Genomic DNA, 20,651 nt, shown 5'->3' on the forward strand with positions numbered 1-20,651 from the left:
CGCGCAGCGCGCTCACGATCGCGCGCATGCGCCGTGCAATGCGGGATGTACCATTAGTGATCGGCCGTGACTTCATCACGGCCGATCACGTGGTAAACAGCCATGCGCAGTGGCTGTTCACCCCTGTCGGTGACGAGTGGTGTCTCGGTGACACGCCGCCACCGACAGTACAGGGCTGCGCGCTCACGATCGCGCGCATGCCCTGTTTAAACGGTGGACGTCATATGACGTCCACTCAGAACAATAGGCTTACCGTCCGGCCGTCATATGACGGTGGGCGGTAGGCTAGCGGTTAAAGGGGCTTGGCTCAAAGCGGGTGTGGTTAGAGTCTGAGATAAACGAGTGAGGGAGGGAGAGAGAGATGGAGGGACAGCAGGCCCAGATCTTACACAACAATAGAAATATGTGTATTCCAGAAAGTTTAACAATCAGCAGATAAAGATACTCCAAACACCTGGTGTTAGCGCTTCAATCATCCCAGCACCATGGTTGTTATGGTGTCAGGATGATTGAAGCGCATTATCTCTAATATTACAGTGCAATATAAAATGAAATCATTCAACTCATCATAATGCAGAATCAGTGGAAGCTCCGAGCGTGTCACCTGCCACGTCGCCTGCCACCAGATGCCATCAGGTGCCCCAGCGGAGTCTGTCCTTACATCAGGTCCCCCAGCGGAGTCTGTCCTTACATCAGGTGCCCCCAGCGGAGTCTGTCCTTACATCAGGTGCCCCCAGCGGAGTCTGTCCTTACATCAGGTGCCCCCAGCGGAGTCTGTCCTTACATCAGGTGCCCCCAGCGGAGTCTGTCCTTACATCAGGTGCCCCCAGCGGAGTCTGTCCTTACATCAGGTGCCCCCAGCGGAGTCTGTCCTTACATCAGGTGCCCCCAGCAGAGTCTGTCCTTACATCAGGTGCCCCCAGCGGAGTCTGTCCTTACATCAGGTGCCCCCAGCGGAGTCAGTCCTTACATCAGGTGCCCCCAGCGGAGTCTGTCCTTACATCAGGTGCCCCCAGCGGAGTCTGTCCTTACATCAGGTGCCCCCAGCGGGGTCTGTCCTTACATCAGGTGCCCCCAGCGGAGTCCGTCCTTACATTAGGTGCCCCCAGCGGAGTCAGTCCTTACATCAGGTGCCCCCAGCGGAGTCTGTCCTTACATCAGGTGCCCCCAGCGGAGTCTGTCCTTACATCAGGTGCCCCCAGCGGGGTCTGTCCTTACATCAGGTGCCCCCAGCGGAGTCCGTCCTTACATTAGGTGCCCCCAGCAGAGTCCCTCCTTACATCAGGTGTCCCCAGCAGAGTCCCTCCTCACATCAGGTGCCCCCAGCAGTGGACTCCCTCCTCACAACTGTGTCCCCATCAGTGGAGTCCTCCTTACACCTGTGTCCCTATCAGCTGAGCCCCTCCTTACTTCTGTGTCCCTATCAGTGGAGTCCTCCTTACATCTGTGTCTCCATCAGCGGAGCCCCTCCTTACATCAGGTGCCCCCAGCAGCGGAGTCCCTCCTCACATCTGTGTCACCATCAGCGGAGTCCTCCTCACATATGTGTCCCCATCAGCGGAGCCCTCCTCACATGTGTCCCCATCAGCGGAGTCCTCTTCACATCTGTGTCCCCATCATCAGAGCTCCTCCTTACATCTGTGTCCCCATCAGCAGAGCCCCTACTTACATCAGGTGCCCCCAGCAGCGGAGTCCCTCCCCCCATCTGTGTCACCATCAGCGGAGCCCCTCCTTACATCTGTGTCCCCATCAGCAGAGTCCTCCTTACATCTGTGTCCCCATCAACGGAGTCCTTCTTACATCTGTGTCCCCATCAGTGGAGCCCCTCCTTACATCAGTGTCCCCATCAGCGGAGCCCTTCCTTACATCTGTGTCCCCATCAGTGGAGTCCTCCCTACATCTGTGTCCCCATCAGCGGAGTCCTCCCTACATCTGTGTCCCTATCAGCAGATTTCTCCTCACATGTGTGTCCCCATCAGCAGAGTCCTTCTCACATGTGTGTCCCCATCAGCAGAGTCCTCCCCACATCTGTGTCCCCATCAGCGGAGCCCCTCCTTACATCTGTGTCCCCATCAGTGGAGTCCTCCTTACATCTGTGTCCCCATCAACCGAGTCCTTCTTACATCTGTGTCCCCATCAGCGGAGTCCTCCTTACATCTGTGTCCCCATCAGCAGAGTTCTCCTCACATGTGTGTCCCCATCAGCAGAGTCCTCCTCACATGTGTGTCCCCATCAGCAGAGTCATCCCCAAATCTGTGTCCCCATCAGCGGAGCCCCTCCTTACATCTGTGTCGCCATCAACGGAGTCCTTCTTACATCTGTGTCCCCATCAGCAGAGTCATCCCCACATCTGTGTCCCCATCAGCGGAGTCCTCCTTACATCTGTGTCCCCATCAACTGAGTCCTTCTTACATCTGTGTCCCCATCAGCGGAGTCCTCCTTACATCTGTGTCCCCATCAACGGAGTCCTTCTTACATCTGTGTCCCCATCAGCGGAGCCCCTCCTTACATCTGTGTCCCCATCAGTGGAGCCCCTCCTTACATCAGTGTCCCCATCAGCGGAGCCCCTCCTTACATCTCTGTCCCCATCAGCGGAGCCCTTCCTTACATCTGTGTCCCTATCAGCGGAGTCCTCCTTACATCTGTGTCCCCATCAGTGGAGCCCCTCCTTACATCAGTGTCCCCATCAGCGGAGCCCCTCCTTACATCTCTGTCCCCATCAGCGGAGCCCTTCCTTACATCTGTGTCCCCATCAGCGGAGTCCTCCTTACATCTGTGTCCCCATCAGCAGAGTTCTCCTCACATGTGTGTCCCCATCAGCAGAGTCCTCCTCACATGTGTGTTCCCATCAGCAGAGTCCTCCTCACATGTGTGTCCCCATCAGCAGAGTACTCCTCACATCTCAGTGTCCCCATCAGCAGAGTCCTCCTCACATGTGTCCTCGGCAGCGGAGCCCCTCCTTCATGCTGCATCTGTCCCCTTCAGCGGCAGCTTGTCAGTTCCTGACTTTCTCCTTGTGTTCAGTGGAGAGGGGAGGGGCCTTCCCTCTCCACTGAACACAAGAGGATTAGTCCTCACGGCAGCGGCTACCATCTTTTTGAAGCCCGTGATACAAAGGTGGGCGGAAGTTGTCCGGTCGATGGACTGCGCCACAAGCCCATTCAAAACCCCGCAAATGAGGCGTCTTGTCTTCAATCTCGTGATTGCATAGATGTGGCGCTTCCCATAGTGCACTGTGTCGGGCGCCTGAACACGGTGCACTTAAATTTTTTAAAGGGCTTTTTTTTGTTTTTTAAATTATTATTTTTGCCTGTGCACCCCCAATGGCTCCTGCTGCTATCAATCTATCCAATGAGGACAGAGACAATGGCTGGAGCCGCTGGGCTCGTGCTCGTCACTGGAACAAATGAGTTCAGGTAACAAAAAAAAAGGGGGGGCTCTGGCGACAGCTGCAGCACAGAAGGTTTTTGTACCCTAATGCATAGAATGCATTAAGGTGGAAAACCTTGAGACTTTACAACCCCTTTAACTACTTAAAGACCGGGCATTTTCTGGCACTTTAGTTAGAACCCCAAAACATTATATATTTTTTAAAGCAGAGACCCTAGCGAATAAATTGGTGGGTTTTGCAATTTTTATTGTCACATGGTATTTGTGCATATTATTAATATAATTAGGGGGAAAAATACACTTTTTTTACATTTTAATGCAAAAAAATGCAATACATAACCCAATGTATTTGAAAAGTATAAAACATGATATCATGCCAAGTACATAGATACCAAACATGTCAAGCTTTAAAATTGCACACTCCCGCACAATGGTGACAAACGACTAACATTTTACTATCCATAGGCAATGTTTTAAAAGCTTTTACAGGTTACCACTTAAATGTATAAAGGGGATCTAGTGCTAGAATCACCGCCCATGATCCGACGTTTGTGGTGATACCTCACATGTGAGGAACGATCGCGGTTTGCAATGCGTTCAGGACCAAAGCATGTGTTCGCCTTTGCACGCTAGCGGGAGGACGGGGCACTTAAAAAAAAAAAAGTAATTATAAATTTATATATATATATATATATTTTTTTACACTGTTGCTTTAATTTTTTTTTTTAGTACTTTTATTGCTGTCACAAGAAATTTGACAGGTACTATTTATGGAGGGATCTGGGGTCCCTAAGACCCCATATCCCTCCTCCTCACTTTAAAGCATTCAAAACACCAAGATCGGTGCCTTTCAGACTCCAGTAAATGGGAAGTGATGTCCTGTCATCGCTTCTGGGTTTCCATATCCGAGACCCAATCAAAGCTGATCCTGTCTTTCTTTGGGTCTCCCTCTGATCATTTAGGTCTCCCAGTGGGATGGGAGAGCCTGGGAAAGCCACGGAAGGTGGCGGGACGGGGACATCCCCTGCCACTGCTTGTGAGTTATAACAACTGAGTGGCTGCTTAGCCGCTCCGGTGGTTATTACAAGAGAGCCGAGCCGACTGTCGGCTTTAAAAAAACTTTATTGGAATCACCTAGTGCTAGAATTACTACCCATGATCCAGTGTTCACTGTGATACTCCACATGTGGGGGACAATCACAGTTTGCGTGCATTTGGGACTAAAGCATGCATTCGCCTGTGCACGCTAGCATGGGGGACGGGGGCACTACTTTAAAAATACATTTCTTTTTAGTTATTAATTTTTTTTTACACTGTTGCTTTAATTTTTTTATCACATTTATTGCTGTTACAAGGAATGTAAACATCCATGTGACTCACCCAAAGTAACTTGTCCCCATGTTGATGGGGACAAGGGCCTCACCACACAACTATGGCCGGTGGTTGTGGGGGTCTGCGGGCAGGGGGCTTATCAGAATCTAGAAGCCCCCTTTAACAAGGGGGCCCCCAGATCCCAACCTGCCCTATGTGAATGAGTAGGGTGTACATTGTACTCCTACTCATTCACCAAAAAAAGAGTCAAAAATAAATAAAAACAGTGCACAGGATTTTGACAATTTTAAATTAAAAAAACAATGACCCCCCGATGTAGATCCATGCTGCCTGCCGTGCCCGGAAAAAAAAAGGGTCCGCCTGCGATGAAGGCTAGCTGCCTACTGCAGGCTCCGCTGTTTGACAGTTCCTAAATGGGTAAGAGGCGGGGCCACCTGGTGACATTGCCTGGTAGCCCTGCCCCCTTGTAACATCACTGACCAGTGCATGCTGGGTCGAAGATGTCACAAGGGTGTGTTGCCACTAGGTGACATCGCCAGGTGGCTCTGCCCCTTACCTATAAAAGAACTGTCAAACGGCAGAGCTTGCAGCAGGTGGCCAGCCTTCACGGGCAGAATGTTGTTGGTGTGGTGGGCGTAGTGATTGACGATGGATCTACATCGGGGGACATTATTTTTTTTAAGTAAAGGACTTGTCAAAAACCGTCTACTGTTTTTCTTAATTTTTGACACTTTTTTGGGGAATGGGTAGGGGTACAATGTACCCCATACTCATTCACCTGGGGGGAGGTCGAGATCTCTAAGCCCCCTGCCCGCAGACCCCCACAACCACAGCCCAGGGTTGTCGGGAAGAGGCCCTTGTCCCCATGGGGACAAGTTGCTTTGGGGTGGGGGTGGAGCCTTCCCCAGCCCAAAGCACACCCCCCCACTGAGGGCATGTAGCCTGGTATGGTTTAGGAGAGGGGCATTCGCTCGCCCCCCCTTTCCTCACCTGCTGGGCTGTGTGCTCAGATAAGGATCTGGTATGGATTTAAGGGGGACCCCACACCGTCGTGGATTCGCCCTAAAATCCTTATAAGACCCGAATAGAGCCTGGTATTAACTGGGGGGAACCAACGCCGTTTTTTTTCTTTATTGGGGTTCCCACTTTAAGCTAAACAATAAAAATGAAAAATTCCTTTAAATATAGTGCCTGGGGGAGGGGGTTCCCTTAGTCTGCTTGTAAAGTGGCACATCTATAGAATGTATGAAACATGCTGGCGCAAAAATGACATTTCTAAATTAAAAAAATGCATGAAATGACATTTAAATTGCAGGCAATACAATACCATTGCTGGCAATAGAAAAATGTTTAAAAAAACAGTGTGGAGTCCTCCCAGTTCATACCAGGCACACTTCGGGTGTGGTATGGATTTTAAGGGGAACCCCACGTCAAAAATGAAAAAAAAAAAAAAAAAACAGCATGGGGTCCCCCCCAAACTCCATACCAGATCCTTATCTGAGCATTCAGCCCAGCAGGTCAGGAAGAGGGGGGGGTGGATGAGCAAGAGCCCCCCTCCTGAACCATACCAGGCCACATGCCCTCTACATGGTGGACTTTGGGACAGGGGACAGGGGGGCTTCATGTTAATTGGGACAAGGGCCTCTTCCTGACAATCCTGGGCTGTGGTTGTGGGGGTCTACGGGCAGGGGGCTTATCAGAATCTGCAAGCCCCCTTTAACAAGGGGGCCTCCAGATCCAGACTCCCCCTTTGTGAATTATAATGGGGTACATTGTACCCCTACCCATTCAGCAAAAAATATATCAAAAACAAAAAAAAAACTGTGTCATCTGATGATTTTTTTCAGTTGCGGCGGGCGGCATGATTGACGATGAATTTACATCCATGGAACATTGTTTTTTTTATTTTTTAATAGAGGAATTGACAAACACCTGTGTACTGTTTTTATTTATTTTTGACATTTTTTGGGGGGGTGAATGAGTAGGAGTACAATGTACCCCATACACATTTACATGTTGGTGGATCGGGAGATTCAGATAAGCCCCCAGCCTGCAGACCCCCACAACCACTGGCCACGGTTGTGGGGATGAGGCCTTTGTCCCCATCAACATGCAGTCCCCCCCGCCCCAAAGCTCCCACCCCCCCATGTTGAGGGCATATGTGTGGGGGTCCCCCACACCGTTTCTTTAAAAAATGTTGGCTTTTTTAAAAAAGAATGTATTGCCAGCATTCTTTTCTTTACATTCATTTGTCAATGGCAAAGCGCACTGACAGCTGATGAGTCATCAGTTGTTAGGGATGGGGTGGGCGGCCGCTTAACAACCAGCTATTCTTCCCTCAGAATTCGAATTCGGTTTTTCGACCAATCTGAATTCTAGTTGTTCTGAGGAGTTGGGATTCATTAGAAAGCGGATAACTGAAATAAATTTTAACGGATTTCAACGAAACTCGTTACTATTCGTTACTATTTCATATATCGGATACATCGGAATCTCTGAATAACCAAATATTTGTCCGAATTTGTTACCAGGACCTGGATTGCTCCACTGCTCTTTTCATACCATTTTTGCTTGTTCTACTAATTTACAGAGTAATAGTAACACCTTATAAAAAAGGACAAGATGGTTTCATGCCAAAAATGGTATAAAAACAATGATATGAAAACAAACACCATATATTGGTCCTCATCTGCATTATACGTTACCGCATTCATGTAGACTTTCTTGTGTTTTCTAGTCCATAGCTTCCAGTGGTCATCCAAGGTGGAATCAGAACCACCATAAACAGACATTATAATGATGAGCAAGCATACAAGACTGGTCAGAGGGGAGCCCATTGTCTTACAATGCTGACCTGTTAAAAAAAATTTTGATTCAAAGTGAGGGGATTTTACAAATTTATACCAACTCTGTCTGTAGAAATGCTCCAGGGAAACTTACCTACTTAAATCCTGTGCACACGATCAGAAAATCGTACGAAAAATACTGCTTTCGAAACAATTGTACGATAATGTGATCGTTAGTACAGAGAACCAGGACAGTTCATCCGATATTATCCGATCGGGCATGCACAAAAAATTTTTGGGACGATACCAGATCGTACGATTTTCGTTCAATCAATACAGTTGTCATTCAAAAATGCAATACAAATACACTACAACACATTACATCACTTCCGATTTTTTATTCTGTCATACAGGAATCTTCGTAACTTCAATAAACTTTTCATTTTTGATATGCGATTAGCATGCAAAAAAAAACAGGCGATCATTCGTTCAATAATCTCATTGTGTGTACGAGACATTACTAATGATTTACTAACTATTAAAGCCAATGACCACTACTGAAGTAGACCACCTGCCCCTTCAGTCCCACATCCAGTCACTGTCCAGATCTTGCCACCTTCATCTTTGTAACATTTGAAAAATATGCCCCAAAATACACTTTTCTTAATCAATAACGCTGCCTGGCTACTAATTCATTTCTCTGTTATCTCTCACCTAAACTATTTCAACTCCCTCCTCGATGGCCTAACTCTACACAAGCTGTCCCCACTAGTCTATTTTAAATGCCATTGCCAGACTCACCCACCTTACCAACCCCTTGGTGTCTACCATGCCACTGACTTCCTATTTTCCCATTTAATCAAATTCAAAATATTAACACCATAAAAAGACATGCACAACTCTGCCCCAAGCTATATCACAAACCTTGTCTCACAATATCACCAAAGCCATCCTCATTGCTCCTCCCAATAGCTGCTGGTTTCTAGCTCCCTCATCACCTCCTCCCATGCTTGCCTCCAGGAATTCTCTAGAGTCTCTTTCATCCTCTGGAACTCCCTACTTCAATCAGTCCAGCTATTTCCTACTTGGTCTGCCCTTAGGCAATAGAAAACAATAGTGGACAATGCCTCAGGCCTTGCTGCCCTCAAGCAGAGGGGTATCCTTTCAGTCAAAAGAGAAAAAGAAAAAAGAGGGCACACCAAACTTGTGCATTATCCTTAGATATATTTTATTAAAAGAATAAATTAAAAACTACTCACAAACATGTGAGAGAAAACTGCAATATAAAATAGCCTTCAGATGATCGCAATCGGCCGGCAGTGGCCTTCAAAGTCTTCTCTATTACCATCTGCAGACTGTTGTCGTCAGACCAACATCATCATAGGGCTATTTTGTATTGCATTTTTTTCACATGTTTGTGAGTAGTTTTTAATGTATTCTTTTAATAAAGTATATCTAAGGATAATGCACAAGGTTGGTGTGCCCTCTTTTTTCTATTTCTCTTTTGCCTTTAGGCAATCTCTGAATACTCATCTCTTCAGGGAAACCTGAAGAGATTTGTTTTTTACTTTGGGTACAAAGGCATATTCCACCATAAAACATCATAAATTAAAACATAGTAATTTTTCGTCCAGCAAGACAGTACTATACATGGTATGTTTAGATGTACTAGCTTGAAAACAGAGTGTCTCTGGAAACCATTAAAAATGCTGACAATTATGGTTGCTACTCACCTAGATTTATTCACAGCTGCTGCTGGTGTAGGAATGGTAAAATTGGAGAACTATTCTTTGCTTTATATATTCTTTTGAGTCACAGTTCATTTTGCAATTTCCAATTGGTTAAATGATGGGCGTTGTCTGAACTGTTGTCACTTGCTGAAAGTGTTCTATGATACCAGTGACCCAACCAAAAGCTAGAATGACTATCAGTGTAAAGTTGCACAGTCCCACTACAAGTACATAGACAATCTAATTCTGAATGCAGAAAATCTTTGAATAATCAGTTCTGTACAATATATGGCTAAAGATGTCTAAACACCTGATCATCACACCTATATAAGCTTGTTGGACATTCCAAAACCATGTATGTGTTGGAGGCCACGCTGAACTGACTGAATCGGTCGCTGGACCTGGGTGAGTGGTTAAATGGGCAGATCTAGAGAATTTCTTTTGGTAGGGATTGTGCCCAATGGTGGATATTGATCATGAACCCTGTTGGGTCTTTGGCTGCTGTGTTCTTGGTACAGCCTTAAGGCCTTTTCCGCATATTAGACTGAGAATAATTGAAAAAAGGTGTACCCAGTATCCAAAAGAGAGTTTTTATTGAAAGTAGCAGCATGTACATCAAGCCTATGTATTTTGGGAGAAAGGATTCAGGGCTGTTGCTGCATGCTAGCTGACTGGGAGTGAATCCCAGGCAGGATGTTTGTTTTTCAAGGTTGTCTGAAGGCAGGCTGGCAGAGTGATAGCTGTGGTTGCAGGGGCAGCAATGAAGCACGTTGGCTTGATGTATTAGTTACTACTCTCAATAAAAACTTTTGAATCAAACTCTGAACTTGCAATTCTTTTGCATACCAGATACTGGGTGCTCCTCCTTTTCTAATTTTTTCCAGTCATTTCAAAACCATGGCAGTTAACCCCCTTTTTATTGCTTGAACAGCCTCCAATGTGGGAAAGGCATATTTTCATTCAATTCTATTCAATCCCCATTCAGCCAAAAGAGTTATGTGAGCTCAGATACTGATATTGGATGGGAAGACCTGGCTTGCAAATGGTGTTCCAATGCATCCCAAATTATTTTATTAGAGTTGAGGTCATGGCTCTGCAGGCCACTTGAGGTCACCTGTATCAAACATATCAAACCAAGATTCAATGTGCACAACTGTCTAAAATGTTTTTGTATGCTGTAGCATTAACAGTACCCTTTACTGGAAATACTTGAACTTAGTAATTTGAGGGGATGTCCACAAACATTTGCCCATATAGTATATCATTAATAGCAGCCTTCTAAGCAGAATATCATATTACAGTACCAAGGAGCACAGCAATGAGTAATCCCTGCCTTCCATCCTACTGGTGTAATCTTGTTGCAATTTCTTTAAATGAAATGTAAAACTTAAAGGGGTTGGAACCCCCTTGAAATTGTTACAGGAGGGGCACAACCACAAGAACTTCCAAGAATGTACATTCTTCAGCATTCCAGTAAAAATTCCCTATCTAGGGATCTTACTTAAGAGTCTTTGTGAAATAAAGGGTCCTGGCTCTGCAGCTCCCAAGTCCTCAGGATCCCAACACATGTAAGAAAATTTGTTAAAAAAAAAAAACACAGGAACACTGCAAAAGCATGATTCCTCTTCAACACTCTGGATAATTTACAGAGGATCCCCTCCCGCTAACTTGTTAACAAAATTGCTTCCCTTTTTTGCGACACTTCAGTTGCCCAGTTGATGGGCAAAGTTCAGTTCTACGGTCAACACGGGATCTCTTAACATATGAGCAGCCAATTCTTGGAAAAAAGCCCCCCCCCCCCCAAAAAAAGCAAAAAACACAGTAACAAGATCCAGAGAGTTACATAGCTGTAGGCCATGTAACAGGAGTGGGTAGGCTGGTGCACAGCCTGCCAGTAAAAAGCAGGATCAGGGACCTGGGCCATTCTCCCATCCAGTCCCCAGATATTAGCGGACTATTCCTGGTCCCTCCACTCGGCTTTCTTAATGACCACGCAGTCCTTGTAGATAAACCTTCCCCAGCTCCAATTTTTCTTGATGCTAAGGAACTTGTCCCAGAATTTCGTAGCTCCTGAATAACAATAGGGTTTAGGCACAAGGAGCAACTCCCAGATCTCATCATTACACCAGCTTTCTCTGAGAGCTTCCACCTCTTCCATTACTGCTAGGGGCACATATGGATATTCATACCCAAATTCAAGGGCTACCCTCCTTGCACATTTCACTGCATTCTGGAGAATTGGGGTAGTTTATCCTTAACTCCTCTGCCCAACAGGATATATGAATTAGCAGCCCTTTTAATTAGCTCATGATGGGCCTCATCCCAAGCAATCACCCCAGCCCAGGTGTGAGGGGGAGAAAAGTCCAATGTACTTTGGGCACACTGTAGACTCTGGGCACATTGTAGCTTCTGAAGAGCATGACGCATAAAGGTGCTTCGCTCTCTGGACAGTGCCCAAAGCGATACTACCCCGATGCACCAGCCTCACACCTGTGTCAGTGAGACATACTGAATCTTTAGCCACCAGGTTCAGTCTCTCTTCCGCCAAGCCTGGACTCTGAAGAGACAAGCGTGGGTAATGAAATGGGATGCCACCCGCCATCCTGATACTTTCACCACCTGAAGGGTGTACTTCTTTTCTGGGACACATATCACAACTCCGCCCCTCTCCTCAGTGCTTGCCAGAGTCGCTTCTCCTGCACCACAGCTTAACTGTTTACTTCCCATATAGAAATGGTTATGTGACTGACAATTGCATTCACTATAGGCACTTTACACCATCACAGCTGTCAGCAATTGCCTTTCCTTGCACTGATATGCACATGCCACTGCCCACAGCTTCATAATTCCCCTCTTGACTGACAATAAGGGAACAAACAATTCAGGGACTCCATACTTAGGAACAGCCCCAAATAAGCAACTCTGAAATGAGTGTTCAACTGGGTTAAGCAGCAACAGTCACTAGGATCTCTCTCTCTCTGACCTGTACTCACAATGTCCTGTGTGCTTGCCTCTGTCCGATAACAGCCAGACACTTCTCATGTGAGCTCCCAGGCCAGATCCTCAGTGAACCCCCTTCAGCTTGGCCCCAACTTCTCTCCCTGAGCTGGGACCTTGATGAACTCCTGCAGACTTCTGCTAAATTACCCAGGGGGCAGCAGCTCTTCAGGCTGGTATCTTCTCTTCCTGGACAAGAGCCATGCTGTTCCAGGCCCCAGACTATTTATGTACCCCTCAGCCACCTACTGGGCATTCTGTCCCCCAGGGATTGGCTGAGACCACATGAATATTCAGGCCAAGGGTCTGCCTCTTCCAGTCCACTCGAGTACCTGTCTTCAGACCAGATTACCTGAGTACCTATCTCCAGCCCATCAGAGTAACCAAGTACCTATCTGCAGCCCATCAGAGTAACCGAGTACCTGTCTCCAGATCATCAGAGTACCCGAGTACCTGTTTCCAGCTCATCAGAAAACCTGAGTACCTGTCTCCAGCCAAGAGTACCCGAGTACTTATCTGCAGACCATCAGAGTACCCAAGTACCTATCTCCAGCACATCAGAGAACCCGAGTACCTGTCTCCAGCCCATTAGAGTACCTGAGTACCTATCTGCAGCCCGTCAGAGTACCCGAGTACCTATCTGCAGCCCATGCCTCATAGAATATACCTTTGCAAAATGGGGTCATATTGTAGGTAATTCCACTGTCCTGGTGCTCCAGGACCTTCAAGAGTGTGATAGGTAGGAATGAAATTAGATGTGTAATTTATGCTTCTAGAACGCCTGATGGTGCTCCCTGCATGTTGGGCCTCTCTATGTGGCCAGGCTGTGTATAAGTCTCACACATGTGGTATCGCCATACTCAGGAGGAGTAGCAGAATATATTTTGGGGTGTAATTGTTGCTATGTACATGCTATGTGTTAGAAAAATCTTATAAATTGACCACTTTGTGTAAAAAAAAAAAAAAAAAACACGTTTTCATTTTCTTTCCACATTTTTCAAAAACTTGTTCAAAAGTTGTTCAAAAGACTCATAATGCCTCATAAAATATACGTTGGGGTGTTTGCTTTCCAAAATAGGGTCATTTTGTGGGTGATTCCATTGTCCTGGTGCTCCAAGTCCTTTAAAATTGTAATAAGTAGTTAGGAAATGTTATGTGTAATTTATGCTCCTAGAACGCCTGATGGTGCTCCCTGCATGTTGGACCTCTCTATGTGGCCAGGCTGTGAAAAAGTCTCACACATGTGGTATCGCCATACTCAGGAGGATTAGCAGAATGTATTTTGGGGTATAATTGGAAATATGCATATGCTGTGTGTGAGAAATAACTTTTTATTATGACAATTTTGTGTAAAAAAATTACAACTTAAAAAACTTGGCGTGCCTTTTACTAAATACCTTGGGTTGTCTACTTTTCAAAAAGGGGTCATTTGGGGGGTATTTGTACTGTCCTGACATTCCAGGGCCATCAGTGCATCAGGTGTGATCAATTTTCAATGATTGCCACCATAGCCTGTAGACTCTATAACTTTCTCACAGACAAAATAATATCCACTAATTTGGGTTATTTTTATCAAAGATATGTAGCAGTATAAATTTTGGCACACGTTTATGAACAAAGATTACTTATTTGCAAACTTTTATTATAGAAACTAAAAAAAAGTTGTTGCTTTTTTCAAAACTTTCGCTCTTTTTTCACTTATGTCGCAAAAAAATAAAAAACCCAGTGGTGATTAAATACCACCAAAAGAAATCTGTATTTGTTTGAATATAATGATAAAATTTTGTTTAGGTACAGTGTTGCATGACTGAGTAATTGGCATTCAAAGTGCCAGAGCACTAAAAGCTGAAAATTGGTCCGGGGAGGAAGGGGGTATAAGTGCCCTGTATTGAAGTGGTTAAGGAACTCATGAAACGCTTTAACAAAAGTGAACAAAAGTTGAAGCATGGGACTGCTGGCAACATGACAATATTACGCACGTTTGGTAACATTAGATTATTGTATTTTGTAACACAGTGCGTCTACTCTCATGGAGTGAGTCTGTCTGTCTGCTCTATATTGCAAATAAAAAATTGCTCAGACTACCCAAGAAGAACAAACCACCAATATAATTTCCCCAAAATACCAAACCACACCTTATAACCACAATTTATGAACAAATTTTGTATAATTATAACAGCTCACAAATAGCTGAATGTGCAAAATGCACATAGAAAAATGTTAGGATCCACCAACTAAGCAAACATTTTTTCTTTTAGAAATGTTAGCCTGCTGTGCTGTGCACGAAAACAAAACACAAAAGTTAACTCAAAAAATGTGCTCTAGGGTGTGTCTTTGGTCCCCTATTAAAGAAGAAGGACCCCTTCCTAGCCCCCTGGGCCACAAGGCTCTTGATGGGGACAAGGCATATTCAGGTCCACCTGGCAAAATTGCCCAATGGATTCTGCCAAAGCCAATGAATACTAGATGGGGAATACTCTCCCGAAGAAAGATTCCCCCAAAGCAGGGGAGGAAGGAACCCAATGGCCACCTATCCTCCCCCTAGACTTCAGGGTAGGCCCAAAGACCCAAACCCTACTATCTATGAGTAAAGAAAAAAATACATAAAAATAGTGCAGAGAGAAATGTGGAGAGTGTATAAATAAAAAATAAAAAAAGTGCCAATGTGAGCATAATAGCAAGGCCTGCGGCCAACTAAGCAAATGTTATGATCTGTAAGTGTATACTGTATAAGAAAGACATGACATGTGATCCACCAAACATAGGGGCCAGCAGTCATACCAAATCAATAAATATGGAGATAAAATCCAATTTTACATTATGAAAGCTGAATAACAAGCTAAAGTATACATTCTGCACATGGTGTAGATCCATCTAAAGGTCCTTTCAAAACAAGGATGTCCAGCTGTCGTGCATCCCTCTCAGGGTTTTAATTCACCCAGTAGGGACAGATGCAACATCCAGTTCAGCAGTTGCAGACAACCTGATGTAATAGGAAAGACCCTGAGGAATGTACCCATCAATGGAGATCAGTCCTGGAAAGTGACAGCCACTGAAAACTGGATGTGGCTAAGATGCTTCAGAGTGACCAACTCTACTCAAACTCTTCTGTTATCTTCAGCCTCAGTACAACAAACACATGAGGAGTTCCATTTCATTTTCTTCATGAACTTGCTGACTTGCTATGATTGTCTTGTTTAAAATGGTTGTAAACCATTGAAATGAAAAAAAGAACAAAGCATATTCCTCTATAGTGTGTACTTGTCTCAATCCAAACCACTAAGTCTTGTTCCTATCTGATCTCTCCTCCCTCTGCTTTAGACAAATTAAGCCAACACTGCAGAATCCTGGGCGATGGCCTTGTCCACGTTCCAGCACATGGAGGGTGATTGACACCCTCGGCTGTGCATGTTTCCCTATGAGACTGTGTAGGGGGGTGTCCCTTTTCTACATTCAGATCTAATTTTACACTAAGCTTCCTGCTCTGTGCTGTGCAGCAGGGGTCCCCAACCCCATCTGACATCTCTCAGTGCCCGCCCCGCATCACCGCTGTTCCACCATCACCTGGCAAGTGACAATCCGCATCTGGCAAGTGACAAGCTGCATCTGTTGGCAGGCAACGGTGGCAAATGACAAGCTGCATCTGTTGGTAGGCGACGGTGGCAAGTGACAAGCTGCATCTGTTTGCAGGCGATGGTGACAAGCTGAATTTGGTGGCAGGCGACGTGGCAAGTGACACACTCAGGGTTCCCACTGATTCTGCATTATGGTGAGTTTAACTATTTCTTTTTTTATTACAATGTAATAATGGAAATTATGCACTTCAATCATCCTGACACCTTATCAACAATGGTACCGTGATGATTGAAGCGCAAACACCAGCCATTGCCTCAACAAATGGCCTGTGAAAAACCACATCCCCCCTCCCTCCAGGCCTTGGTATAATTTTATTCCACACAGCCAGTCCCCAGTGTCAAAAAGGTTGGGGACTGCTGGCTGTAGAGTCAGATCCCTGCCCCCTGACTTCTGCAGCTGAGAAAAAGCTTTTGATCTGCATGTTTTAGAAGACTGTAGAGAAGAGAGGGATGCAGATAAACGCATGAAAATTACGTAGGAGAATTTGTTTAATCTCTGTGTATCACTGAGGCTAGTAACTTCACTGGGTATATGTAAGGGTTTACAGCCACTTTGAGAGTTTATAACCAATTAAGCGAAAATTCATCTATAGGGTGGTTTTGAGTTTTGAGTCTGAGGAATTGTGTTTGATGATCTAGGTGTGGCTCCAAGGGCTTATCTTGATTGGGTTTGAATGGTCTGGACAATAAAGCATGTTCTTTGATGGCAACGTCTTCATTTTTAACTTGGTGGAAAGTTGTGGATTTTTTTATTAAGTGATCATACTCAATACTCAGTTTCTTTTGTACTATTTGATACTGATAAAATAACTATTAGCTATACTGAAGTTGTCCACTGAATAACCTCTGAGTTTGTGACCGCTCTTCCATGGTAGTTTGAAGTAGATTTGTTTTTTGGTTATGATGGTAACATTTAAATGCTTGAATAATTGCCTGCTCTATAATTACTCTATGAAAACAGATTGGGAGCCATTGAATTCATGGATGCCTTGTATAACTCATGTTGAAATACGTGAGACTTTTGAAACACTAAGCAAAGTTTGTTCTGCACGTTTTCATTAAATTATATATAGGCATTGTCTTGGATTATCCTTGTTAAATACATACAGCTTGATGCTGAAATAAGTCTATGCCTATGTACACACGATCGGACATTCTGACAACCAAACCATTTTTTTCCGACGGATGTTGGCTCAAACTTGTCTTGCATACACACGGTCACACAAATGTTGTTGGACATTCCGATTGGCAAGAACACGCTGACGTACAACACATACAGTGGAGCAAAAAAGTATTTAGTCAGCCACCAATTGTGCAAGTTCTCCCACTTAAAAAGATGAGAGAGGCCTGCAATTGTCATCATAGGTATACCTCAACTATGAGAGACAAAATGTGCAAACAAATCCAGACAATCACATTGTCTGATTTTTGAAAGAATTTATTTGCAAATTATGGTGGAAAATAGGTATTTTATTAATATCAAAAGTTCATCTCAATACTTTGTTATATATTCTTTGTTGGCAATGACAGAGGTCAAACGTTTTCTGTAAGTCTTCACAAGGTTGTCACACACTGTTGCTGGTATGTTGGCCCATTACTCCATGCAGATCTCCTCTAGAGCAGTGATGTTTTGGGGCTGTCACTGGGCAACACGGACTTTCAACTCCCTCCAAAGGTTTTCTATGGGGTTGAGATCTGGAGACTGGCTAGGCCACTCCAGGACCTTGAAATGCTTCTTACGAAGCCACTCCTTCATTGCCCGGGTAGTGTGTTTGGGATAATTGTTATGCTGAAAGACCCAGCCACGTTTCATCTTCAATGCCCTTGCTGATGGGAGGAGGCTTGCACTCAAAATCTCACGATACATGGCCCCATTCTTTCTTTCATGTACATGGAGCAGTCGTCCTGTTCCCTTTGTAGAGAAACAGCCCCAAAGCATGATGTTGCCACCCCCATGCTTCACAGTAGGTATGGTGTTCTTTGGTGGCAAATCAGCTTTCTCTCTCTCCTCCAAACACGACGAGTTGTGTTTCTACCAAACAGTTCTACTTTGGTTTCATCTGACCATATGACATTCTCCCAATCCTCTACTGGATCATCCAAATGCTCTCTAGAAAACCTCAGATGGGCCCAGACATGTACTGGCTTAAGCAGGGTGTCACGTACCTTACAGCGGAGCCCGAAATGATGAGGGTGGCCTCTTGCACGGTTCCGGTCCCAGGACCCCTGGTGGTGGGTACAGGGAGTGTGAGGGCAACGAAAGAGTGCAGGTGCCTGCAGGCAGGAGGCTGGAACTTGGATATACAGGAACCTCTGCTGAGGAGATGTGTTCAGCGGGAGCCAGATCAGGATCAACTGCAGAATCAGGAACAGGCAGGAGTTGGCAACAGGCTGGCAGCAGGGTACCAAGTCAGAAGGTAAAACCGTAGTCAGAAACAGGCAGGGGTTGGCAACAGACGGACAGCGGAGTACAGAATCAGGAGGCAGAGCCGTAACCATAAGTTCGAACCAAGGTCAGTATTGCAGGTAGAGGCAGGTTCATCAGACAGGGAAGACCCAAGAGAATGGTCAGAAGATAGCTGGGTTTTCAGGAACAAGGTCAGTCAGGCAGAGTAACAACAGGAACACAGGAACAAGCTGAAGACAACCCAGCACTGATGCTAGGCAGACTCTCTGTTTATATAGGGTGCTGTGTGCCAGGATTCACGCCCGCGTACGTGCGTACGCGCATGCGCAGTAGCACCTTAGCACATTGGCACATGCGCGTTAGCACATTTGCTCTTTAGTACATTGGCGCATGCGCATTAGCATATTAGCGCTTTGGCACTCGTAGGTGCACCTTAGCGCGCGTTCGCATAGAGGTGCCATTGTGCATGCCCACCCTGGATCCCATTTGTCTCTGGCTATGGTTCCGTGCATGCACATTGGCATTAGCAGAACGAGGATTGGCAGCTGCTGCATGGAGATGGGTGCTTGCTGTGTGAGTTCTCTGACACAGGGGGACACGTATGGCACTGCAAGATCTGAGTCCCTGGTGGCGTAGTGTGTTACTGATAGTAGCCTTTGTTACGTTGGTCCCAGCTCTCTGCAGGTCATTCACTAGGTCCCCCCCGTGTGGTTCTGGGATTTTTGCTCATCATTCTTGTGATCACTTTGACCCCACGGGGTGAGATCTTGCGTGGAGCCCCAGATCGAGGGAGATTATCAGTGGTCTTGTATGTCTTCCATTTTCTAATTATTGCTCCCACAGTTGATTTCTTCACACCAAGCTCCTTGCCTATTGCAGATTCAGTCTTCCCAGCCTGGTGCAGGTCTACAATTTTGTTTCTGGTGTCCTTCAACAGCACTTTGGTTTTCACCATAGTGGAGTTTGGAGTGTCACTGTTTGAGGTTGTGGACAGGTGTCTTTTATACTGATAACAAGTTCAAACAGGTAATTAATACAGGTAATGAGTGGAGGAGAGAGGAGCCTCTTAAAGAAGAAGATACAGGTCTGTGAGAGCCAGAAATCTTGCTTGTTTGTAGGTGACCAAATACTTATTTTCCACCATAATTTGCAAATAAATTCTTTCAAAAATCAGACAATGTGATTGTCTGAATTTGTTTCCACATTTTGTCTCTCATAGTTGAGGTATACCTATGATGACAATTGCAGGCATCTCTCATCTTTTTAAGTGGGAGAACTTGCGCAATTGGTGGCTGACTAAATACTTTTTGCCCCACTGTATGATGGGACTATAAAAAGGAAGTTCAATACCAAGTGTGCCACCCTTTGGGCTCCTTCTGCTAATCTTGTGTTAGTAGAAGTTTGGTGAGAGACGATTCACGCTTTTCAGCCTTGTACTTTTCAGTTCATTACTGCTCTTCAGTTTGTGCTTGTGGGTTCGTATCTGTTCTTCATTGCGTGTTGTCAGTTCATATCTGTTTTGCAGTGCGTTCTTGTCTGCTCGTTTCTGATTTTCAGATAGTTCTTATCAGGTTCTTTCTGATTTTCAGTGCGTTCTGTTAGTTCGTTCTGACCAACCGACTGTTTTCTAGCCATGTTGCGGGTATGTACTCATCTTAGAGTTCATGCTGTGCAGGGTTGGGGTTCTTACTTTGACCCAAGCCCAGTCCATGAACAGGGCGAGGAGGAGTTCATGGACAAAGAATTGGTTGCTCCAGCATGACCAATTCTCTCATATGCCTTTGTTGTGGGAGATCCGTGAGAATAATCCTCATGATTTCAGGAATTATCTCCGGATGACGGACCCGATTTTTTACCGTCTGTTGTCTTTGCTGTCCCCTTATATTACCAAGCAGGATACCTGCATGCGGCGATCCATCACTCACAAGCAAAGGCTCATCGCCACCTTGCGGTACTTGGCGACCAGGAGAAGTCTCCAGGACATCAAGTTCTCGACTGACATCTCCCCCCAGGCTCTGGGGATCATTATTTCAGAGACCTGTTCTGCCATCATACAAGTCCTGCAGAAGGACTATATTAAGGTAAGTTTTTTCCTTTAACATCACATTCTATGTATTTAATATTTGCTAATGTATTGTATTTATTTCATTATTCCATAATTACCATGATTGTAATATGCTGTGAATGTCCTCTTTGTCCTCATGCATGCTGGAAGCTTTTAATGCTCCTTTTTTTTCCTTCATGCATATTTGCCTTCACTAACCTCCCCAGCATGCTATCCTGGGCCCATACACACCTAGCCTAGTCACTTAACAATGTATTTTGACAGCTCCATTGTAGTGCTTACCCTAAACACCCCCCTAAAATATGTCCA

The 20,651-nt window shown here is 45.3% G+C and overlaps 1 protein-coding gene across 1 annotated transcript in view; it reads right to left on the bottom strand.

Moving 5' to 3' along the window:
- LOC141116619 (cathepsin S-like) overlaps positions 1-7,572 on the bottom strand; it is a 75,739-nt gene extending 68,167 nt beyond the window's left edge. Inside the window, exon 1 of the mRNA XM_073609013.1 lies at positions 7,428-7,572. Coding sequence (XP_073465114.1) covers positions 7,428-7,559 — 132 coding nt within the window. The 5' untranslated portion in view covers positions 7,560-7,572. The remainder of the gene's footprint in view (positions 1-7,427) is intronic.
- Positions 7,573-20,651: the final 13,079 nt, after the last annotated feature.

The sequence above is a fragment of the Aquarana catesbeiana genome, linkage group LG13 (genome assembly GCF_042186555.1).
Source record: "Aquarana catesbeiana isolate 2022-GZ linkage group LG13, ASM4218655v1, whole genome shotgun sequence".
Classification (NCBI taxonomy): Eukaryota; Metazoa; Chordata; class Amphibia; order Anura; family Ranidae; genus Aquarana; species Aquarana catesbeiana.